At 36.8% G+C, this 26,535-nt stretch overlaps 1 protein-coding gene across 1 annotated transcript in view; it reads right to left on the bottom strand.

Moving 5' to 3' along the window:
* The window catches only part of LOC149552459 (syntaxin-132-like), a 59,516-nt gene extending 33,631 nt beyond the window's left edge, over nt 1–25,885 (bottom strand). The window contains exons 1-3 of the mRNA XM_089788020.1: nt 25,467–25,885; nt 11,902–12,015; nt 11,468–11,524 (exon numbers count right to left, since the gene is read on the bottom strand). Of these exons, the coding sequence (XP_089644146.1) occupies nt 11,468–11,524; nt 11,902–12,015; nt 25,467–25,484 (189 nt within the window). The 5' untranslated portion in view covers nt 25,485–25,885. The remainder of the gene's footprint in view (nt 1–11,467; nt 11,525–11,901; nt 12,016–25,466) is intronic.
* Nucleotides 25,886–26,535: the final 650 nt, after the last annotated feature.

The raw sequence follows: 26,535 nt of genomic DNA, 5'->3' as shown, positions 1-26,535 counted from the left end.
TTGTTGATAGTTAACTATGAATCACCTTACCCAGACTAACCCACATGGACATAACAATGCTATCTCCAAGATATTTTAGTCTCTGAGTATTACATTTAAGTAAATTTCCTAAATAGGGTTAAAGGTTGCGATTCTGATATAGCATTGTTTAGATTGTGGAAACAACTATGGATTTAGAAAACCAAGCTATCTTATTTCAATATTCAATTTTCATTGCCAAGATGTGCTACATGAAAATGCTCAGTTCATCCATTTTATTATACTCTAACTTCACTAAGATCCTTATTTATTTGTAGCAAAGACCTGAGCAACATGAGACTTATTAGTGCCACATTCTCCTCCAAATTAGTATAACTATTTTTCCTTGGATAGAAATATCAATATGACTATTTATTTCCTTAGGAAGATAGTTCCTGTATTTCTCCTTGAAAAGAAACAAAACACTAACACTGAAGAAAAGGTTAAAAGGCTAATAGGAATACCATGCTAAATTATATGCTCAAACAGAATGGATGCTTTGCGAAGTATCTTGGAGATGGAATAAAGGATGGAAATGCTAGCTGGTTAAGCTAATGTTCAAATACAATAAATGACACTGGGAGAAGGTTGGCAGTGTGAGTAACCAGTGCAAAGATTTCAGTCCCGGCCAAGTTTAACTCAGCCTCCAATGAAGTGATCTAACTAGCCTTCAAAACCATGGTGCGAGATGGTCTAGGAACTTGTAAACGTGGAAGAGAAGAACCATGTCAAGGAGAGGCACATCTCTATACTAATTTTAATGAAATGATGTGGGAGTAAGTCAAGGTTCCATACCTAGAAGAGTTTCTATTAATTGAAGGGTAAGAGAATCCATTGTACATAGATGGGAGGGTATATTCCCACAATGGTAATGACCCAAAGGTACAAACAATGAAGGATACATGCTATACTTTGGTAGCCAGTAAGTTCAATCTTGAGTGGACATTATCCCCACATTGGGTTTGCCTAAAAACGGGATCTCAAGTCAATGGTTATGGTTAACTTCACTTGTGCTCATAACAATTTAAAAAAGCACAATTCAAGTTGGGCTATTCCCATGAAGCTCCCTTGTGTTGCAAAAGCAAGGTTTATTGAAGAATGTTTAGACAATTCATGCTTGAGTGGACATTGCCCCCAAGAATTGGGCTTGTCTACAAAGAGCACCTCAAGTCAATCGTGATGGTGAACTTCACTTGTGCTCATACAAAGCTAAAAAAGACAAATCAAGTTGGACTGTCTCCATGAAGCTCTCTTGTGTTTAGATGGATTCCAACAGCCTCACCCAGAAAGGTTAATGGTGCAAAGCTTAAACTTTAGTATCGTGAATAGTTGGACCGAATAATTGAATGAAATCATGGTTTCTTTGGATGCAGAAGTATTTGTTTGGGCACAAAGATTGATAATGCACATTAAATCTCAACCAATGCCATAGCTCATGAGGTAAATTACGAGACAGGGCTAAAACAAGCACCCTGCTCATTGCAGCCTAAAATGCCAACTATAAAGCAGGAGAGGATCCTACTAGAGCCCAAGCCAGTCATGAAAAAAATATGCAATCTAAAAAGTAATTGAAAAAGATAATAAGCAGCTACAACCAAAAGGGAAGGCATAAGTTTATCAAGAATTCGAAGCAAGAATCACATATAGAGGACCTATGCAAGAATAGAGAGCAATGACTACGACGAGATTAAGAACAAGCTAAAGAAAAACTTCAAAATTCAAGCCCAATAAACTCAACACTTTGATACCAACATCCCATAATCCACTAGAGAAAAAAGTGGAAAGGCACGGTTGAGAAAAGAAGACACTATGGAGTGACAACCAACACAATGCATTCTACAAGGGCTAAGTACTAAAGCTACCCCAATGCAGCAATTCAAAAAATTCACAAAAATGATATAACAATTCCTCAAATGGAAGACTAGAAACAATCCAACCCAAGTATGGCTAAAGGTAGAGGTAAATACAACCACATGACTAGAAAACTCAAAGTGATGATGAGCCTCAAATGGAAGTTTTTTTTAAGGATCTATTGTAGGTATGGAACCACCAACCAGCATAGCTACAAAGCAACCAACCATGATAGGAAAAAGACACTTTTGGTACTCCGAAGCCTAGTAAAAAATAGAGAATGTGGAAATAGGGCCAGGGCTGTTAACTCCAAGGTGGTCTAAAGTACCGACAAATTATCATGAATCTAGTCAAAAATACATGTGGAAATAGGGCAAGGGTTGTTCACTCGAAGGCACTCTAAAGTACCTACGAATTATCATGAGTCGGTTCAGATTACAGTTATGTCAACTTCTATAGTTCGCATACGAGCGATTGTCGACATGTACACCCTACTGGGCGGCGGTTGTCGGTCTTCATTGGGGTCCATTCCTACATGATGGTTGAGATGGCTCGGCTCATGCATGTAGAGGCCCTTTCCCTTCTGCATGGTTGAAATGGCCACATGATATTATGTAATAGATGTGATGTCCCCACAGGCAGGTGGTCCATTTCCCATGACTCACATGCATGAATCAGCCTATTCAAATGTGGTTGTAGGTTAGAAAAATAAAAGAATGGAGGTAAAAAATATAACAAGTTGCAAATAATTATTAGGAGCCCAAACAAGAATTGCCAAGAGAGTTAAAACTTGTGCATGGGATGTATGAATAACCTCCAAAAATCATAAAACAATGGCATGATAAAGGGTTAGTTTACAAGAAGAGCAAGTGATTGAGGGAACTCGGCCAGTTCTTCACCCTTGGCCAACTAGCAACAAATTTGACGAACATGCACTTTGCCTCGATAATAGAGATCCATTCCAAAGACCTTATGGTTTATAACTTTATCTATCATTGCATGCTTTGGACCAACCAATCAAGGTTACAATGGCATCCTATCAACCAAATGTTCTTTGGAAATTCAAGCAACAATGACACTAACAAAAAACAAATGGCAATGGAAACACCAAGCAAAACTAGAAGAAAGCAAAGGACTCCCTCCACGTCCAACTTAACACCCAAATTAGGGAACTAACTTGCCACTTGTATGCTAGCACGAGCAAGCCAAGTTTATTGGAAGACTTTGCCACTACCAAGTACCAAAAGTTACTGCATGTTAGTACTACTTCATTAGTTAAGGCCAAAGCTTGAGAGTGATTTTGGCCCAACTAGGGAGAAGCCAATTAAATTTATTCCCTTTGCCATGAAAAGTATACTTCAACAATAGAGGCTATCTAACACCTAAGAAATAGTAGTGCTTGGGATAAAAGAAGTCCAAGACTTCGATGGATTGAGATAAATGGCCAAGAGGAGGTTCAACTTTAAAACTCCAACAAATTAAGACCACAACCAATTAGGTATTCTAATCCTTTGTGGAGAAGGATGCGTCATCCTCAAGAGGACTTAGACAACAAGTGGTTGTATTAGTGCTACATTACCGTATTTGCACCTTGGACTTTTGAACCATGTCCGAGTGTGAACTTGGTTAGGATACACAGACCAATCTGTGCTAGATTCATCCAAGATTTGTGTTTGGACTTGTGGGTCCCAATCTGCACCACTTCAAATCCAAACAGACCCACATGTTCGAACACATACCCTAGACAAATCTCGCATGAACCCAAGGGGATCCCATGTAGGCCCAAGGGAATCCCGTGCGAAACCCTGCGGACCCTCAAAGACCAACAACCCAAAGTGAAATAAAGTATGTCCAAACTCACTTAAAAATGCTTCTTTTATTATTTTTCTTTATCTAGAATTTTTTGATAATCCATTTGATAATTGATCAATGATGAACATCGATTTATGAACATTGAATAATGTTTCAAAAATGAAATATATTTTGAACTTTCATTTTGTAATTCAGTAATTCAAAGTGATGATTTTCTTTAGAATTGTGAGCATAGATAAATAAACAAGGATTAAATTTTTTTTATGTTTGTCTTGAGTCTTCACATTTGGCATTGATCAATCATGAAGCATTTAATAACCCCCAAGGACCCACAACCCAAAGTGAAATAAAGTGGGCCCAAGCTCACTTAAAAATGGTTTATTTTTTATTTTTCTCTATCCAGATTTTTTTGATAACCCATTTGATGCTAGATCAATGATGAACACTTTGATTCATGATAATTGAATCACGTTTCAAACTTTAATGAATTATATTCTGAACTTTCATTTAGGGCCCATTTGGTTGCAAGCATAGGAATTGGGAATTAGATGAGAAAATTCGAATGGGAATGGAAACAGAGAATGAGAATAGGAAATTACAATCCAATCCCATTTATCTCTTGTTTGGTTGCGCAAACTTGAATTGAAATTGAAGGTTCAAACCCCATCAAATTTTATGAATGAAAAGGAAAAAAACATAATTTATAGAGGGTTTCATCTTCTCACACGCTTATTTTTAACAAATTCATGGCATTTGCAAAAAGAATCTGAAGCAAAAAACAGTAAAGCAGGTGAATCCAAATCCCCACATCGAGCGATCGAATCGTGCTGATGAGCGATTCGTTGGCCACTATGCGCTGGTCTTCCGTGTGTAGAATCTAAGGAATATATATATATATATATATATATAATTTCAGTATCATCAGTTTGAAAATGGCCATGATTTTTCATTTTGGGGAGCTCCAACAGGAAGTTATAACAAAGCAGATCTGAAAACATTTTCAAATAAGAAAAATTCAAAATGGGAATGGGAATATCAATTCCAATTACAAGTATTTTGGAGAATGGACAAATGCTCATTTTGAGGCAAAATGGGAATACGTATTCCTATTCCCAATTCCAATTTGGCACACCAAACAAAGAATTAAAAATGATTTCTAATTTTCTATTCCTATTCTGATTGTATTCCAGCAACCAAAGGGGCCCTTAGTAATTCAGTAATTCAATGTGATAATTTTCTTTAGAATTCAAGGCATAGATGAATGATCAAGTAATTAAATTTTTAATGTTTATCTTTGAGTCTTGACATTGGGCATTGATCAATGAACAAGCATCATAGATTCATACTATGAAATGATCTAGTTTTACAATTATGTATATTTCTCTTACTTTTTTTGTATATATAATGTGTGTGTATGCACAAACCCATACAAACCATAATGGAAAACAAAATTCATGAATACATGAACCGAGTTCTCGTATCTAAATCCATGCCCGAACCCGAACTTGTAACTTAGTATTAGTGTATTGTAAAGGATAAAGCTGCATAAAAATAATTGCTTATGAGTTAAAAGAAGCAAGGGTTCAACTTCAAAAAAACATTTTGAGGTTGATAAAGTATTATTAAGCACTATCCAAGAAGAAGCTTCAAAGTTGAAAGGTGACTTGGCCAACTAGCTAGACTATCAATAGGTCATTCATGATTGTTGTTTGAATCAATTAAAGAAAGCACCGACAGACATCACCCACTACAAAAGCACTATCAAAGAAGTTGATGCCAATAAACTTGCACTTAAACTAGAAATGGGAGATGGAAAGAAATCTCAGAAAAAATAATAATTCAACTTCTATAGGTGTTGACCATGACCAATAATGTCCATTCTGTTGTTGAGAAGATTAACTTCTCTAAGTAAAAACAAGCAAATTAATATTAGGGGATAATGATGGGGACAAATTCCATTGAACTAGTATTTGGAAATATTGATAGGTATAGTGAAGAGGAGTAAGTGAATGAATGGAGGCCAGGTATTATGTGCCTAATTGTTGTCATCCATTCAGAGACATTCTCCACCACCTGTTCAAAAGGGTGAAACTAAATAAAAGGTAGAAGAAGGGCATAAAATAGATATACTAGCGATATTTAGAAAGTGTCAAATAGATGCATAAATATTTTTGTAGAGAGAATGTAGTAGGGATGGAGAAGTACACTCTTGCAAAAATTGCATAAAGTGTTGTAATATGTATAAATGTAAGACTTGAACTGAATATATAGTAATTGTTTTGAACCTTATAGCATTTATAATGATAAACCTAAACAAGCTTTAGGACTTCCAATGCTCTAGGTGGCTATTATGCCATAATAATACTTTTCTTAAAATTAAAGGGTAAAATAATAAAATAGTTATTTTCAAGCGGTGTCAGAAAGCAATGGTTGGCAGAATTAACCAAATGTCGGGCCTATTTTTGTATTCGTGCTAGAACAAAGTAAGGGGGTGTGTATTGGAGATGATTATGCTATGAAAATTTATTTCATTCTGTCATATCTTGCATTTAGGTTGTGTTCTCTCTAATTATTTTTGTGATGTCATCTATGATTCCTATCTGGTATTATTGTTGAATGGCCATAACTGCATTACACTAGTAACACATCTTGGATTAGGCATCTAACATTTTGGCATTGTTGCCTAAGTTTGAACCTAGAGGTCTAAAGTAGGATAGGTGGGATGGTGGTAAAATGGATTGTACCTTTGACCAATAAGTCCTAGTAACTAACAGTGCCAATAGTGGCATGTTGTGATGGTTAAGTTGTTAAGTTGTTATCCTTGCCATCAAGGTTCAAATCCAATGGGGATGAGGTCCCCCGTTTGTGGCCTCACTGGTTCATAGCTCCAGGTCAAAGCGTTTACCCCTCTTTAAAAATTAAAAATTAAAAAGTCCTAGTAACTAACAATGACATCGAGGACAATATGGAAGTGACCCAAGAGGACCAATTGACACAGGAGGTTTGGGACATGTCAGTTGACAAGTGTGTGCAGCGAAAGGCTCAAGAGAGAGAAATCTCCCATACCACCATATGTGTCGAGCTCGCGATAAATAGTTCGATGTACGATCTTTTTGGTTGCCTTCCGAGATTGTTGGCTCGCACGCTGGTGGAAGTTCAAGAACATGGGGAAAGGGAAAGAGAACAACGTAGGCAAAAAAAAATTCAATTGTACGAGGCAAGGAACCCGAGGGAGGAAGAACCATGCAACACCAGTAGGCATCGCACCTCTCGGAACCAATAATATTTAATACCCCTTAATGTAATAATTGTGATGATGCTTAAGAAGGCACGTATGCTTCAATGTGGCCATATGTAATTAAATGTACATTGAGGAAGCTTTAATAGGCCGACCTAATTGGTTATTTGGAATGGATATAAAGGAAAGTTGCTTCCTTGTTTGGGAATCATCATGTATGGAATATATGTGGTCAAAGAATACGAGCTTGAATGCTAGATGAGCAGAGCAAAGAAAAGATCGGTTTAGATGATGATATTAGGCTTCAAAGTAACTATTTTGGCAAGTAAGTTGCAAATCAATCAGTTCAGTACTTTGGATATGTTATTCTAAAGTTTTTATCTTCATAGTTGCTAGAGCAATTTAGACAATCGGTCTAACTTTTCCCTATTAACCTTTAACAAGGATTAGAACCTTCTAACAAGGGTTCAAGGTCTATTGACAAGGACTATTTTACTGAATGCACTATAATCACATCCTTTCACAAGTAACATATATAAGTACACAATCTTGTGGGTGCCATCCCCACAGGGGTTTTCCCTCTATTCAAGGGTTTCCTTAGTCAACAAATCATTGTGTCATTGTGTATGGTTTATCTCTTGTTGTGCATCATTGTTTTAATTGGTTTGGATTAAGTTTAATTGCTCACAACTGATTCCCCCCACCCCACCCCGCTGTGTGTGTACTTAACTTCTTAACGCACTCATGTTAACCACGTCACATAACACTTCATCCCTGTAAGGCCCAATGTTGAAGTTAACCCAACGCTATTCTTTCACTTCCACCATAAAATCATCCTAAAACTAGCTTATCCCATAAGGACAAGGATGTTTGAATCTTCTCAATACCAACTTTTGTACAATTTCTTTAGATACAAGGTTATTTGTACTTACAACATCTAGGATCACTTTGCAACATTTGCCACTAGACTTGCAAATAGTTTGAAACAACTACCTTTTCTGCATAGGCTCTGGTTCCTTCTTACTAAACATAACTCTTCTGAACATCAGAGATTCTCCCATCTTAGGTGCAGCTTCTCTTTCAACAAGTTCATTTTTCTATGCTCGTTCCTCATGTGTCACTAGATTTTGATTTCCTTTGATAGTACCAATCGAACATTGAAAAGCTCTATGACCAACGTTCCCACATTTGAAATATGTACCTTTGAATTCTCCATTGTTTTTTATCCTTCCACGTATCTTCTGATCATGTTCAGGTTTATCCCTAACCCTAGGGGTAACTTGTCTTCTCCTTAACTTGTCTTCTGCCTTCTGGGCATACTGATAAGCATTCTCAATTGTACTAATCTTCAACATACTTATCTCAAATGTTAAGTCTCAAACCATTAACATAACTAGCCATCTTTTACTTGGATAACTCTTAGTGTCTAGATCTAATTGTCATCTTGTAGAATTCCTAATATAATAGTTTAGTGCCAAATCTTTTTGCTTCAGATTTGCAATCACTTAAACAATTCCATATCATAATCTTTCAATATGAATTTAGGGTTATGTCTAGAAACCATAACTCTCCATCTAGTGGGTCTTAGGTTCACCATTAGCTTCCCATCTCTCTGTAATTCTTTCCACCATTAGGCAACATGACCCGATTCCTAACTTTGTACATCTTCAAGCTCAAAGAAATCCTCTAGCTCATTAATCCAATCTATCAATTCCTCTAGATGTAAAGAACCAAAAAAGCTTGTAACATCAAGTCTATGACTCTTACCTATTTGTACCATAGCCCTCAACAATCTTTCCTCATCGGCAAGAATTCCAACTTCTATTATCTCAAGCTCTTCAACAGCCACCTCAAATCCAACTTCAATCTCAGGGTTTCTCTTAGCCCCAGCCAAAGCATTTTGGATCTCAACCCCTATCTCATTTATGAAATCCTCCATCATTTGTTATAGTCTTCTAGGATTCGTCCTTGTAAGCAGCATGTTTACCAAGATGCCAATCTTCAATATCTTAGGTTTGGCAATCTGAGTATAACTGTTGACTGTTGTAATTTTGATCCGACAATCTGCCCCAACCAACCAGGTTTGTTCAATAACCAGAAAACTCAACTTGCCAATTAACCAATTCTTGTGCAACCTCTGCAATTGCAAATCAGATCCGATATTCTGCCACCCCACAAGTAATCTCACAAGGTGATCTCCAATCTTGCAACAACCAATCTGTCTCTTGATACCGTGCACTAGCCTTTGATCGATGTAGATCAAAACCTCAACTTCTACTGCTCCACAACAACAAGACATGCAAGTCAAGACTCTGTATTCCAAATGCTTGTTTTGCTATGATGTACAACTAGCTCTGGTACCATTTGATGCAGTCAAGCATAGAGAAACCCCAATGCAGATGTCCAACCTTGCAGCAAGAATATGTAACAGCGGAAATGCCCAAACAAGCTAACAAGCATTGAACACAACAAGAAGAAACGTTAGTAAATTAACATCAAGTTGGCCTAAAGCAAATATTACATCACCATTATCAATATACAACTGTTATCAAGTCAGATACATTCGTTCTCCTCATTAACAAGTTCGCAGCTTATCATTCCTCAAAATTATGAAACTTCAAACAAACCCTAGTTATCCCAATTGCTTCTCCAAATATATTCTAACCTCTAATCATGTAGCATTCTTGCCACACTTCCACTACCTAAACAAGATCTATTACCCTACATATATACAACAACATCACCAACAAGTCATAAATTTCCAAGACAAAGGACACGTATTACAAGCAAATAGGTCAAGACACAAATCATAAGAACAAAGCCCAAATGGATACATCGTGTCATGCAAACAAACAAGAGGGTTTATTAGTGAAACTCAAGGACTCACACCCCCCCCCCCCCAACCTTGAAGTACCCTTCCCCATAACGTCCCCGTGCCCGGTAATTGGAGTACCTGAGTACCACGACCTCTGCCATTCCACAACCACGCCGCTGTCGGGATGGGTTCTTGAAATACTATTTGAATTTTTATTTTTGAATGTTACTATTAGGTATGTACCATGTTACTATGTTAAATGTTCAATGGTTCTGGTTCATGTTGCAATTTTGCTATGTTCAGGTCTTTCAATTTGGTATGTTATACTAAAACATCATTTTAGTTCTAGAATTTCAAGATTTATATGTATAGTATACAATAACACACCCCCCCGGCAACCCCCTGTCACCGTCTCAAAATTGAGGCCCTTTGTCCCCCTGTCTCGGAGACTTGTCCTAACATCCTAGCATCCCAACGTACCCAAGCGTGGGTGTTACACTAGGGTTTATCAAACATGTTACAACATAAAATAATGTGCCAATTTGCATCAATTGTCATGAATCTTCATCGCAAGCCACAACTCACCACCCTGACCGTTAGAACAGGAAAGTTAGTATAGGACCGAGCCAACCTTAAAATAACTTCATCTTGAAACATCGGAACATGATGTGAACCTACACAAAGGATCTCCATGATGCCTCACTAGGCCATAAGGATCACATAAGAAAACGAACAAACTAGATCACTTGCAAGCTAAAACCACTGGAAAATTACCCAAATGACTAGCAAACAAATAAACTAAAAGGAAAGTTTTTGGGTGGTGCAAGATTGCGAACTACCCAAGCATGCTCCCATCAGTTCATAAGCATCATCTGTCATGATTTCATTTTTTTCCAAAACTAGGTTCCAAAATGGGGTTTGCAATCTACAACTGATGAATTCCGAAATAGATTCTAATATGATCTCACCACACAACAGCTACCGGAAAAGCTAGACAAGCTAGCATTAATCCCCGAGTCTTCTGATGGATAGAAAACTCTACTACTGAGCTATAGATTCATTTTAAAATAATCACATTTGTTCAAGCAAGATTAGAGAGTTTCTGACTGTGAAGACCCAATTTCAAACCCCTAAGTGGACATCTGCATGTGAACTTGAAGTGGTAACTCTTTCTTTTCATTATTTGGCTTCTAGTAATAATTTCTATGTTATTTCTCTTAAGAACCTAGATATTGCATTGCTTGTAACGAACTCTGCAATAGCATCAGTTGGCTCAGATGCTCATTTGAGCTACATTTTGAGGTAAATGAAAATAAAATCTTCTTTTTCAGTTTGCTCTAGACATTAATATTGCAGCCTATGACTATTCCCTCCAGCCATACCCATATTCAGGCTCATCCAGCAGTTGCCTTTTCCAATACTTATATCACAGTGAGCTCTTTAATGGCTTCCTACAGCAGTGAGAACTGCATCTTCCACTGTGGTTATAAAATCTTTGTGCTCCAGGAGAATTCGAAAGCTTCATGAGTAATAAGTTAATAACAAGACCTAAAAACATGTGTTGTAAGCTACAATAAATCATGCTACAATTTATGATGTAAATCACTCAATGAACACAAAATCACAGGACTCATTATACAGGATTCACATGATTCATTGCCCTGTAGAAGAAAGAAGAATTGAAAAGAAAATAGGAGACTTGAAAAGAAACTGGAAGAAGATAAACCATGTACCTGAAGTTTTTGCAATTGTTTAGACAGCTTTTCCATTAACTTCTCAATGTCTTTGACCTGAAGAAAAATTTAACACAAAGATAAGCAAAGACACAAGAGAAGAGCTTGAAAAATTAAATGAAAATCTGTAAATAATCTACAAACAAATTGTATCCTGGAATAGTTTTAAAAAAATTGAGATAGGCACATCCTTTCCAATCAATTTGACATTTTTTAACTTGATCACCTTCCCAAAATCATTTGACTTTTGAAGAAAATTTGGAAGAAAACTCCCACTGCATTATAATAATTTTTTAACTCCAACTATTTATAATAGCTTTTTAACTGACAAGAGTTGATTCAGATCATTTAGTCAACGATAATGAAGTAAACACTGCATTTTTATAACAGATATGTTGCTTATAAACAGGAAAAACATGCAATAAGGCCTATACCTGTTTAAAGAATTCTGACATCCCAAGATCTGAAGCATTAGCTACAATGGAGGTACCTGCTTCAAGATCTCTTTCGTCTTTCGAAGCCCCCATTCTAGGCAGCTCAAAAGAATCCTGAAAATAAACCAATAAAAGAATCCTGAAAATAAACCAATAAGGAGCACAGTAAAGGATTCATAAAAATATTCTAAAAAAGTTTTTAAACAACAATGTTCTTTATTTTTCTTTTAAGCATTTCTATTGATTCTGCTTTAGAGCTGGTGAGCAGACAATGGAAGCATTCCCGCTCATTAGGAATTATGATCAGACCAAACAACAATCCAGGAAATAGTTCAAAAAACAATACAGTCACCTCTGTGGGTCTTCAGACAAGGCGGGTTCTACCCATACAGACGTAGGCTTATTTAAAACTTTCAAAGGTACAAATGTGTGAAACACAACTCCAAATCAAAATGGTTACCCCGATTACACCAGTAACCAAATTTGTTAAACAAGTATAAATAAGTAGAATGATGAAGTGATTCCAATTGGAGCCTCCTAAATAATTGAAGACTCCAAGAATGTTTAGTTACTAGTCCAGCAAATTTTTCAGCTTATAGAAGTTTGAAGAACATCTATCTTCTAGAGTATAAACCAATAATCTACCACCTCAAGAAACCTAGAGAAACATGATTACAAAGAATGGCTAAATTACAAGACAAAACTCAGTTCACAAGGCTTAACTAAGAATTAATCTGGTCAAGGAATGAATGCACTAGAAGGCCCATTAGAGGTCAATGAAGAAATCAGAACATAATATACTGAAGAGACAGATATATATAACTTAGCGACACGTTCTACAGTTTGGAATGTCCAACCAGGATTAGCCCAAACAACATTTAATAGCTCACTTGTTGTTACCAACATTCCTATTTGATTAAGAAAAATGGGTATACAACTGAAATTACAGTCCTAATAATAGTTCAAGACACAATCAATTACAGAATAAACCGTATACCCACTAGAGACCCCAAATGTTTCCCTTTACAATATGTTGTTATGCAGGTTTTAGGCAGACATTTCCCTCTCTTTACAGTGTCAAACAACTTGTAAACTTCATTTGCCGATAGGCTATTATATGCGGAGCTTTGATCTGTTAATGACATGTCTTACCCGTTAAAAGAGTACCGCTGACTACAAGTTGGCCGGAAAGTGGCATATCAGACAGCTGTCAGGTAAAGAAGAGAGCGGAATTGTTTAAAGTCTTATCCATCGAGAAAAGGGAAAAAATGTCGCAGGCATTTAGCAAGATGTTGCTCACTAATGGGTTCCGACTCACAAGCCGCATGCAGACACAAATGCTTGGGCCTTCCCTCGATGGTCAATCAATTTCTGTTTTCTTTCCCTTGCTCTTTATTTGAGGGTCTCTGAAAACCGCACTACAAGGCACTGGAAAAATTGCATAAAAGAATACGGAATGACTGATTGAATGGCTTAAGTTTCTGTAAAAATTGATGTTATATTTATATATCTTAGCTGTTGCACGTTACAGTAATGATAGTATCTAAGGATGAAAGTATACAAAGATACAAAACATGCATTCTGGGTTGAGATATGCTGTTACAGAAATATTCTGACATTTTATAAGATTAGATGTTGAGTCTTTGGAAAGAAGATGCACAGTGTACAGAAAGCACCTCACTTTGAGTTGAGTTAAACTACAAGATATGGAGGATTGGTCAACATCACACAGAAAATACGTAAAATTTTGCAAGCTACAAGCCAGGAATATCGTAGTTAGCTTGAAGAAGAAATTGCGCACAGCTGGTAGGATTTCCGATGACTGATGTTGATGTTAAACGGGGTTTCCTTATGTTCTTACTACTGAAAGTGAAAGGTTGAAAGTCGCAAATAAAATTGTAACAGGACGCTTGAAGTTGGTACTGCACTATCCCCAATAAAGGGGCGATTATAGAGCACAGATGGAATTCGTTCTAGCGAAATTAAATACAGTTGCAGCAGGGTTTAGGAAGAGCATTCAAAATTTGCAAAGATAATATAATATTAAAAAAGTTGCATACAGATTCAACATTTATTTGGGCAGTGTAATTTTTCAGAAATTTGGGAAGGTTCCCGTAAAAACTTGATAGCTTTATTGGTTTTTTTGATTGATTATCAGACTCCTAAGCCGCAGCACCCTGTCCTATCTACAACATCCTGCACAGTAATTTTCTGGCCATCATCCCTGTTAATTATACCTAACGCTATTCCCCAACCATATTCGCATCTATTGCAATGGTTGATGAATAGACAATATCATCCCCATCGTCTTGAATGTGATATCCATCAGTGCATAACGTCAATGGTTGAAATCAGATGGACGAATTTCAAATAAGAAATGCCTTTCGTGTTAAAATAGGGATAAAACCTGTTTGTCTTTGCTCACCTCTATTAAATATTTTGAATCATATCTGCTGTCAGGGGCATTGGAAAATGATCCATGTAAACAAATCTTATAATACTATGAAAATTGAAACGGCAATAGGATAAACTTGTCTGCAATAAATGTTGCAATAATGATAAAACTGACAACCAGTGCCGACCCATTAACACCTCCTGCCGACTCAGACTAACTGACCACGTGCAAATTATAAGTATGCTCAACCCCCCGACAGTCTACCACATCAGACACAGAACGTCCTCTATACAAACCAACAGCAACCCGTTGTTCTGATCTTGAAAAGTGAAATTCAGGAACAAAAATTCCATTGCAAATTTCATTTTTAAATAATTTCAAATCCGGAATAGTTTCTTTCTCTGTGTTGGAACAGTTCGTGCAATATTGAGAATTTATATACTGTTATGAACGGTCGTTCATAGATCTGTCTGTACCATCAATGGTCATCAGTTAACCTGCTATCGTACATATTGACCTAAAGTCCACTTGTATGCTCAGAAAAACTGCTGTAGTTTCTCTAATAGAGGCGAGCTAAAAAAATGCAATAACTAGTTCTCTGTTTTAAAATTGATCAGACATTTCTTTTCTCCATTGTGTAGGATTAGTAAGGGTGGGATTGACCACAGTTCATAAAGACATTATTTGAATTTTGATGGTCTGGATCATTTGGTTTTCTCCTGATTGATGATGGGGGGAATTGTTGTATACTATGATTCAACAGATGTTCATGAAGCAGCGTACTTTTTGTTACTTACTTTAATCTATTACGGTTTTATATTTATCAGGTTACAGTCATTAGATGATTAGTTTTTTGTTAGTGAAATGTATGTTAGAGTGATTGAGAACAATAATTAAACAGTTGGTCCAGTTTTAAACAGTCTCATAAGCGCTTCACTATGCCTAGAAATCAAAAGATAATGTTCCCTGTCAGTTTTTTATATGCCCCTGATAGATGCCACAATTTGCTTAAAAGTACTTGAAGTTCCAGCGAATTGTGTTGTTGAAAAATATACTCATTTCAGTTACTCGGAATCCTCAGACAACAAAAAGGTTCAGTTAAATTCAAGTGTCCATTTCTGAATATATACAGATGAAAAGGTGTTTATTGGTGAAGTCTAGCGTATATCTCATCGAGCATAGATCAAGAGATCACAGTGATGATCTTTGTTCTATATTCATTGTGAATTGCCTAATTTCTACCTAAATATATGATACCGATACCACATAAAGCACACCAAAGAATACCTTAACTTCACCAATCAGGACATCTATGCCATCAGATTTGTGTACTTGCATTTTAGAAAGAAAAATGTGAGATACAATCAGAAAATGCTTCATTGTAAAAGGTGCTAGAAGTCATAAAGTGGGAAAATGGACCCACACTTGCCCCACCTATTTCCATATCAGTTATAACTAAACCACTAAGCTAAGGATTTCTTAATATAAATCTTTTGACTGTGAACCAAAGTAACGAGAATCGGAATCAGATCAGAATCAGCAAGGCCAAATTGAATCACGAAACGGCCATAAATCAGAATCGAATCAAAATCAAATCAGCCACAAATCAGCAAATTAAAAGAACCCTTAAAATTTAAAGATTTTAACAATTTAAAACTTATTTCATGCACCCTTTATTAAATATAACTTAAACACACTATAACATCATCAAATAGAAGCTAACATACATAAACATGGAACATAAATGATAAATCCATCACATACGTAACTACATTACACATAAAATGTAAATTGTAGCTGAAGTAAATAGAAATTATAGGATCATAGTGAGTCAAATCAATCATAAATGTATGTAAGATGAAGATCCATAAGACATCAAATCATAAATGTATGTAAGATGAAGATCCATGAAACGTATGTTGCTATTGACTCCTTAATGCTCCCAATGCAATCTTATGGCCTCCCCAAATGGATTTTTGATCTCTTTGGTGCTCTTCCTTTTTGCTGGTTGCAAACTTGTGGTTTTTCTTTTCTCTTCTTCTCTCTCACTTTTCCTCTCTTCTACTCATGCTAAACAACTAGAAGGCCCTTTAGGGTCAAAACAAAAAGGAAAGGCAAAAGAAACATTAGGAAACGATGTATTTTTATTAAAATTTGACTTGACTTTTTAACCTACCCACATGACTGATTTTTTGCGATTCACAAAGGTGATTTTGGAGATTTTTTGCATGAATTGCATGAATTGGCGATTCATGCAATGAAATCGCTGATTTGGTTCACCAAATCAAAAAAATCAGGAACCATGAATCAAATCGCCAAACCGGCAATTTAGGTGATTTCATGGCGACCCTCGTTACTGTGCTGTGAACACCCATAAGCCCTCCTATAGATGGTAACTCTAATGAGTTCAATCATAATTTAAAATTTAAAATATTATTTATCAAGGAATTCAATGACCTTTTTGAGCGCATTTTATTGTACAACCGAAAAAAGACAATCCACACCGCACAAGCTCGAATTGCAAATTAAATAAATTGATGGAAAGTGTGTCATTCATTCATATGGGAGATGGGTTCACGTGAACCACTACTCAAGAAACATCATTTACAAACTGAAAATCTTTCAAGTAGCTGGTCACAATTTTATATAAGATGAATATAAATTATTATTATTATACCAAGAAAAAGAAATGTATAACATATTATATAAAGATATTTTAGGTAACATTATTGATACATGAGTGCAAACTTCAATTGCAAACTTTTTCCTTAATCTTTCAAGTGGCATTTTGTTTTCTTCCTTCTGTCTCCCTTCACATCCCCTATGATTTCCCTTACATGGAGAATGGAGATCACCATGTTCCCCCCAATCTGTGATCCTTCACTTTGTGAAATTACATGGTTTCAAGTTGTTAGCAAAAAACAGAAGTGGCTCCTTCTAAAAACGCCAGAAGTGCTTTTCAACTCTCCCCGGCTCCACAGGAAGCACAACCCTCCGCCAATGACTAGAAGGGAGAGTTGTCTTCGATACAGAAGAAGCATGTTTTGCCCTACAACTCCCTCCATTTGTCTCAACCAAGCCCTCCTGCACAGAGAGGCGAGCATCTAGGCTATCCCTTTATCTTCATTGGCTTCTTCCTTTGCATCCAAAGCAAACAAAGTCCCTCTTGGCAAACCAATGATTATTTCCAATTGATATGTGGACCCTAGAAGATCACGAACCCCCCACCCTAATTCAGACGGCAGCAAATGTGGAATCATACAAAGGTCCAAATTTTGGAGCCTCATCAAGCTCTTTTAAACTTTTAGCCCACTGGAAAGGGAAAGATCAATCAAAGATGATCGATTGGTGGGGATTATGAGTTCTCACGCGAGGTAAGTATATAATACCTTGATTGTGACTTCTATTGTATAGAGTGTTATTCTAAAAATCTTAAGACATTCCTGGTGGAAGATGGCAACATCTTTTTTGTGGACTTTCCTTTCCTTTTTATGGATCTCCCCAATAATTTCAATCCCCACTCCTACTTTCTACAAAGAACGGCCACTTGGTATAATCTGGGAATCCTCCCATCATCCTTTTTAAACAAGGATTCCATTCAACAAATCAAGGATTGTCTCAGCTCCTTTCTAGGGTTTAAAAACCCTAGCTCCTATCAAGAGGATTGTAAAATTCTCCCCCATCTTTAATCCTCGATTTAAATTGTTGAAGATGACTATAACTAATGGTAATTCTTCATTCAGCATCTTTCCAGAACCCTATCATGGAGTCATCAATGACAGTAATCTTACTAGAAGAGTTTTCTACCCAACAAAATATATTTTGCTCCCTCAATTTGATTCCCCTAAAAGCCAGTCCTTCATCTCCAACTTTGATGATCAAATTCTTTCGCACGGGAGATTTTGTTTTCAATCCCCTCCCCCACTCCACCCCAAATTTCCTCTTCTCCCCCCCCCCTCCCCTTCCCCTATTCCTATCATTTGATTGGTTGTCGTCACTAATTCCAACCCCGAGAGATCTTCTTCCTCTCCTCCCCCTCTCATAGACTTAGATTGTTGTCAGATGGCTACTTCAACCAAGATTCAACCTGATATCCTCCCTCGTGGACTATCTCTCCACCCCCCCTAGAAGCCAATCTTCATCTCTAGCTCTAATGATCAAATTCCTTTGCACAGGAGATTTTGTTTTCAATTCCCTCCCCCACTCCACCCCAAATTTCCTCTTCCCCCCCTCGCTTCCCCTATTCCTATCATCTGATTGGTTGTCATCACTAATTCCAACCCCGAGAGATCTTCTTCCTCTCCTCCCCCTCTCATAGACTTAGATTGTTGTCAGATGGCTACTTCAACCAAGATTCAACCTGATATCCTCCCTCATGGACTATCTCTCCACCCCCCCAAGACAATTCTCCTCAAGAAGTGATCCAACCTTTGTAGAATTTACTCATAGCTAGTAAAGAAGAGGTTGCAGAAATTATTAATTCCCGTCAAACTAGATTGCTCCAGCTCAACGACTTGATGGGAGAATTTCATTATACTCATGAAGAAGTGCAAAAAGAGCTTTTGAGATAGGAGCTGGAAGATAGGCTTCCCAGATGCCTCAAATTCGGCCCCAAAAACACAGTTTGATAAAGGTGATTCTGATCAAATATTGAAGGAACTAGCTTCAATCTATGATATGATAGGTCTCAATCAAGTGTCTAACTTGGAAAAAGATCTCCCTTGTGTTTCTCCGGTAAGCCCAAATTTGAAAGCTTGTCAAGAGCTCTCTGAACAATCCTCCGAATCAGCCCCCTTCCCAGAGTCTCTAGCAATAAGGGTCCAACCTTCTCACAACATCCTTGGGATCGCTGCAAAACTCCCTCGGCAACAAATCACCCAGCTGTGATAAAACCCCCAAGATGAAAGGCAAGAAATCTAGATCCAACTTAAGAAAACAAGATGGTGAGGTTGGTGGTGAGGTTGGCAATCAGCCCAAGCTCACCTCCATCTTCAACACCGAGATAGGGAAGAGCCTTCCACACAATCCATGAAGATCACTTCATGGAACATTAGGGGTTCTAATGCCCCTATCAAATAGCGACTTTTAAAGCGTTGTCTCAAGTCCTTTGATTTTGACTTTATCCTGCTGCGAGAAAGAAAAGTTAGATTCAGATGATTTGACTCATTTGAATAGGAAATTAGGAATCTGGAAAGAATGGGGCCATTTTGTCATCCCTGCATCCGGAGGCCTCACTTGCATCTGGAACCCAAAACTCATTCAATTCACTCCAAATGTTAATTGGCCAATGAGTGGGCAGGTTAAAGTAATTAACTCTAACCCGAAATTCATCCTAATCAATGTTTATGGTCCTATTTCTACATCTCAAAAATGTGAACTTTGGGAAGAACTCATTGACTTTCTTTCCGTACATTACTCTAGCAATATTATAATTGGAGGCAATTTCAATGCCATCACATGTCTTGAGGAAAAGATTGGTGACATCAGATCCCTCAACCAAGCTGCTAGAGATTTTAAGAATTGGATATCCTCCAACAATCTATTAGACATCAGTTTCACCAATGACTCCCACAATTGGAGCGATACGAGATCAGGACCTAATCTTATAGCAGAAAAATTGGATAGATTTCTTTTCACTGGTGATTTTTCTTCCTTTCATTACAACCTCTCAGCGGGAATTAATCCCACTTAAGGATGAGACCACTTCCTAATCTATCTAGACATTGGGGAGGCGGCCAAGTCAAATAGAATCCCTTTCAAATTTGAAAATATGTGGTTCCAAGATAAGGAATTCCTTTGCCTCCTGGAAGTTTGGTGGAGTGAAGAATCAATTCAAGGGTCAAAAATGTTTATTTTTGTATCCAAACTCAAACATCCTAAAGTAAGAATCAAGGCTTGGAATAAACTATATTTCAACAACATTTTTGAAGAATTAGCCAATGTAGAATCAGACATCAAAGAACTGAATGAGGATATCCAAATATTCTGTTTGGCATTCATTTTCCAGCCACGGTAGCTTGTGAATTACATTTGATCACACCATAGTTCCTTGTGCAAAGACCACAGCTCATACAAGCAAATTGATTGTTACGTGCCATTGTTGAAAGATCAAAGACTGCAAGTATAGGTTATTGCCCAGCCAGAAGGCAGTGACCCTTGCCAGGTCATGCATTCTTTTTCATGCTCATCCATTTTAAATAAAGAGGATTTGAACTCTGAAAATAGTATCTTTTAGTTCTTCACTATAGCTACGCATTTGTATAAGTCTTGAAAAATCTGATTACAACTCGAATAGGTGAAGAGTTTATTTAAACAATTGATCTCATATTCAAATACTGATAGTATATCAAACTGCTGAGTTCATAACAAAATATTGATTTTATAACAGAATATTGATTTCATATCAGAACTTTGTTTTAAGGAGAATTCATTTCAGTGCAATAGGCATTTTCCATATGTCTCTGAGATAAGGGACATCACTCTCAAGAAGAACCAGTAAATAATTTACAAAGCAATTTGAATCTTTTGCTAAGCCATAGGCCCCGGTAGAGCATAATGCATTGGTTGTGAATATATGATGTTCCAGTTACTCTTATGAAAGTCAAGTATTATGAATCTTTTGTGAAGCCAGGTTGGGCAGTATGCATGGCTGTGAATATATAATGTTAAGGCAAATCACCCCAGACATTCATCCAGGAAGACCAGCATGGTCGGGATGAAGGTTGTGTATTGATATTCATTAAGCAACGGGTATATCCTTGCATGATAAGAGAAAGAACAATCAGTAACAAATAAGCAAGTAATAAAAGGAGCTTAAATTGAGTCAGCTCATGGTAGTCAAATGTTTAGATCTTGTTGTATAGTCGAGCAGTGGGTTGATATTCTAAAACCAGGATACCCAGTGGCTGGACAGGGTGTCCCATTTCTATTCCCGGGTAGGGAGGCCCTTTCTTAGTAGAGATTGTGTGGGGATACTTAAAGGTCTGCGGTTGGGAGGTTAAGCCCTTGACAATGCTTCTCCTCTCCACTAGATGCCAAGACTTGCACAAGATAGAGATATGGTCCGCGTTCCATTATCTGATAGTAACTGGTATTTTACTTTTATGAATTTGCAATTTCAAGTTTGAAGATATGTTAAATTAAATGGTTAATATCGTTTAATCAATTATTTTCTTTCCAATTATTCGGTTATAATTGTTGGTTCTCTTCCATCTGAATATGTAAAGTAGCTGTGAAACTATCTTCATGTGATTATGCAAAATACTGTATCTATATTAGCATAGAATGATCTCTCATTCCATAAAGAAATGGTTGGTTATGATGACAACTATATATATATATATATAGTTGTTATAGTTGTTGGTTCTCTTCCATCTGAAAATGTAAAGTAGTTGTGAAACTATCTTCATGTGATTATGAAAAATAGTGTATCTATATTAGCATAGAATGATCTCTCATTCCATAAAGAAATGGTTAGTTATGATGACAACTATATATATATATATATATATATATATATATATATATATATATATATATATATATATATATATACTACTTTTGCTGGTCAAATGTCCATCCAATTGTTGGTTAAGGTAATTCAGATAACCGGTATAACCGTTAATCTCTTTCATATGAACATGTAAAGTAACTGTTATGACTGCCTTCTTGTGCTCATGAATATGGAAAGTAACTGTCTTCAATGATATGATAGTTGTTATTTAAGGCTGGTAAAAAGGGGATGTTACAGGAATTGGCTGCATTATTAAAAGACACATAAGCATCACACAAGGACAATACTTATTCTTTCTCCAATTAACTGATCTTCCATAATGACAGTGTAGTCCTCCCACTCAAAATTCAAATCTGAAGTCATAGGTAAAAACCACATTATGCCATCATTGAGATACATGATATTGCAAGGCTCGAAGAATGCACAGCTGATGCCCTTACCCAAATTCCAGGCCTAAATGCTGTCTCCATGGTCTTATTTGAATGTCATTATGAGACTGAAGCAGAGTATCCAAAGGATGATGTATTCGATGCATTATTGGAAGATACATAGGCAGCACAAAAGGACAATACTTTCACATTCTCAAATCAACTGATCTTCCATGATACAGTACTGTTTACCTCTGGCTCAAAATTCAAACCTGAAGTCATAGCTAAAAATCTTACTATGTCATAGTGAGATACATGTGATTCTTCAAACCTACTTGAGGGTGTGACGAAAGACACACAAATGAAAGGATTCAAAGAATGTATGACAGTTCGTGTGCCAACAGAAGAAGAATGAGACTGCATAATACTGTAATGCTTCAGTCCCTTCCTATGCCAATTTCCAAGTAAAAATGGAAGCCCTCAGTATAGATTTCATTACTAGTTTACTGAAAGTCAATAGTAGAAATTGCCTTTATGTTATAGCTAATAGGATAACCAATACTCCCACTTCGTTGACATTGATTCTACTTACAAGACATATCAGTTAGCAGTTATTTTAATGAAGCACACTTACAAACTACATGAGTTACCAAGAATCATATTTAATGCTAGTAATCTACAGTATACTAGCGATTCCTGAAGGTAATTATTTCAGCTCGCCGACAATCTTATCCTTAAGCAGCAGTTACCATCCTCAAACTGATCACACAATGGTTATAAACAAGACACTTGAGGGTTATCATTATGACTACTATGTAGCTGACCTTAAAAGAGTCTGGTCTGACATCTTGTACTAGCAGAAACTGGAATAACACCACCTAACAAATGTCCATAAGTATGACTCGGCATAAGGTGCTCTACAGTTATGAACTGTCTCCCTTCAATTGGGGCCTACAAGAAGCCCAGGTACCATCTATGCAAGATTTCATCTTGAAGCCAACAAAAAATGCAGACAGCTCATGATTGGATGGGAGAGAATTCGAGGTAAGTGATTGAGCCTTTGTCAAAATTCAATTACACAAACAGACTTCTCTCAAGAAAAGAGCTTCCAAGAAATGGTCCCCCTAATATTATTGATCCTCTAAAATTCTTTTGAAAGTCAGTCTGGTAGCCTACACACTCAAGTTGCTTCAATCAGCGAAAAACCTACAATAAATGCCATGTCTCCTGGGTGAAGAAGGTGATTGGATGGTGAGTACAAGCTTCTCCAACCCTGCTCCCATCAAATGATGAAGGCAAACTAATATTAATTCCTGACTGGATCCTTGTCATGCAGTTTAGTGTCAGTCCAAAATCATTGCCTGCTAAGGATGACTGATATCTTGGGGCACCCACTGGGGACAAATCAAATACAGAAAGTGGACTTCTAATGAACCAACAGTCATTCAACGTCAGTCAACAGTAAATTAAAGACATTCCCCTAAAATCAAGAACGGAATGTACTGCCTTTAAAAATTTTAATTACGATCTGTGCACATAGTCAAATATTTAATAAACAGATAAATTCCTATAACAAAGGTACAGTTATCACCTAGTTAGAAGTATGTTTAGGATTTGTTGCACAGTATTAAGTTTTAACTAGACAGAATGAGAGTAGTTGATCAGTTGGTTATACATTGAGGGTCAGGAAGATTATTGCCAGCACATTTCCTCTCTATCCCCTAGCATTCTCCATTATAAAAACTTGAATATTCATTTTTAAACGGTCTTTGAAAGAGGAAGGTTTCCTCTGGAATTGCATAGAAGGGATGTGGCTTCTCCAAACAAATGTGGTTCCCTCGAGAGTTTAGGTTGTTCTAAGTATTGGTGATAGTAGATTAGATTTAATTTATGTTAATTTCAGGTTTCACAAGTACTCTCTCAAAGGGAAAAAATACACATTTTTATTCCACATCTATAGTCAGTTGTATTTGGGTAATGACTATAGCCAATATTTTCAGGTTCAGTTAGCTTCCGACTCTTTCAGAATGTTACTGGTTTTTTTTTCATGGGCGATGAACCCAATCAAATGCTCACTGTATTGTTTAAGAAATCAATGAATATCTTGTCCCGTGTGAAAATAATGACCACTGGAATTCATTAACTCCCCAGATCTTTGATTGCTTGCTAAATTGTAGTCTGATAAGTTAGTCTCCAGTAGCTTTTAAGAGTGCTCAAAATCAAAACACTTAGAAAGCCTATATATCATGAGACCCTAAATCACATCCCACATAAGAACCACTGTATATCATGAGACCCTAAATCACATCGCACCCCCTTAAAAAATGCTCGAACGAGAATATTTGGAGAATATTCCAAAGGCTAAACACTTCATGTGACACTCATGACTTACCGCCTTTGTTTCTAGGCGAATGCTTAAATTTAGCATTGATCGCATAAATGGTTAGCACATCACGCGCTATTAATTCAGCCAAATCTATTGTGAAGATCGACAGCCCAAAGAAAAATGGGTGAGGGAGCTCCAAGTATGCTCACAAAACAATCCTCTCATCAAATGAGGTGGACAACATCTTAATAGAAGCACATTTTGTGGCTTGCAGGTGCCCGTCTCAGAGGCCTCCTCAACCAGTAACAGGGCTTCTACAGGTTGCTGTCTTAGAAGAGAAGCTTTTTTAACATGACTATAAAATCAAGCATAAGGAGAACAGCCTTTTGCAAAACGCTCAGAATGATAAAATTGAGAGAATGTTCGATTTTTAATAAAGGCTGCACCATTGAGTAGCGGGCATAGCATTATGCTAAAACAGATCAAGGATAGGAAAGCTCAAGAAAAGAGTAATTGGCTCCAAGATCTAGACAGCCAATAATGTTCTCTGTTCGGAAGGAATGAGTTACTTTGTATAAAGAATATTAGAAGTATATAAAAATTTCGTATGTCCATGACATCAGAAGTCTGTTGTAAGAGTCCAACCTATATTAACCACGTGTATGACTTTGACAATTTCGAATTTTCAGTAATAATTTGGCCTTTCAAAGTTTATCAAAGCAGCTTTTCAGCTCTTGTTTTAGTGAAGCGTGGAAGCATGTGCAGTGTGCAGATGCATAGGGCGGATCAATAAACACAAATCGATCCTTTGCCTGCTGAATATGTTTAACATAGTTATCAAAAGATGGATTTGAGTATGGATTCAGGCCCAGCTAAGACACAAAAATTCTTAGGCTACTCACGAATCCCTGACAAAAAAGAATTGGAGAAACATATAAATTATTCTAAACAATCGCACATTACCTTCAAAAGATCGTTCATTTTGAAAAGGAGAGCAGATGCTGGCGCAGATTACTCAGACAAATTGGAACGCGTAGCAGGAAGGAGAAGGAGAATGAGGGGAACAGTGACAATAGAGAGTAGAAAAGTAGTGAATTTCGCAAAATCCAGCAGTTTGACAGGAACAATGATCTGGATTATGAAGCCGATTCAATAATCGATTGACATCCGCCATGCCAATGTGCCGTCTCAACGTCTCGTCATTCTCGTTTGGGATGGCCCACCTTAAATCACATTCATTCTGTTTCCTCAACATCGAACGTATTCCCCTCTTAAGCCTATCTCGGTAACGGCTATACGAGCCCCCCAAATTTTAGCTGTCTACTACCGAGCCAGTTGTAAAATGGTAAAATTGAAAGCCTCCATTTCCCCTTACTCAGGGTCAAAATGAAAAGCGCTAACCTTGATACATTTTATTGGGAGAAATAGATAAAAATAGGGAAACATTGTTGGCTTAAGATGAGTTTGGAGGAAAGGCTAGATAAAAGGAAGAATATGTGTATAAAGGAAGAATATGTGGATAAAAGGAATCACAAATGAATGAAAAGGAGAAGGTAATTATATAAATAAAGATATATTAATGAAGAAATAAGGAAGTTTGTGTATATTTTATCATATGTATTGTGGAGATATTTATTGTTAATTAATTTCTCATTCTAATGTCAGATAGACACTTTAACAAGGATATTTTTTGATGGATTTTATATATTATAAAAAAAATATAAGCTACTAGCAGTTGATGTGCAACATAAAAGATATTAAATAATAATATTCAATTACGATTATATGTAGGGTTAGAAGTGGAGACTGAATCATAATTCTACCTGCAACTTTAGTAGAATCCTAGCATTACATAAATGTCAATATATAGTGAAGGATATGTTTTTATAGGATAAATTCTTGAATTGGCATTAGGGTTGGGTTAATAATAAGTCTTGTTCAAATAAGCTTAGGATTAGGATCTATGTTTAATTAAGATTAGGTCGAGGTTCAATAATATTTAGGTTAGATTAGGGCTAAGGCTCAATTAGGT

This window comes from Cupressus sempervirens, chromosome 6 (genome assembly GCF_028749045.1).
Source record: "Cupressus sempervirens isolate cs-2001-9-10 chromosome 6, ASM2874904v1, whole genome shotgun sequence".
NCBI lineage: Eukaryota > Viridiplantae > Streptophyta > Pinopsida > Cupressales > Cupressaceae > Cupressus > Cupressus sempervirens.
This window is presented reverse-complemented; position numbering and strand designations above follow the sequence as displayed.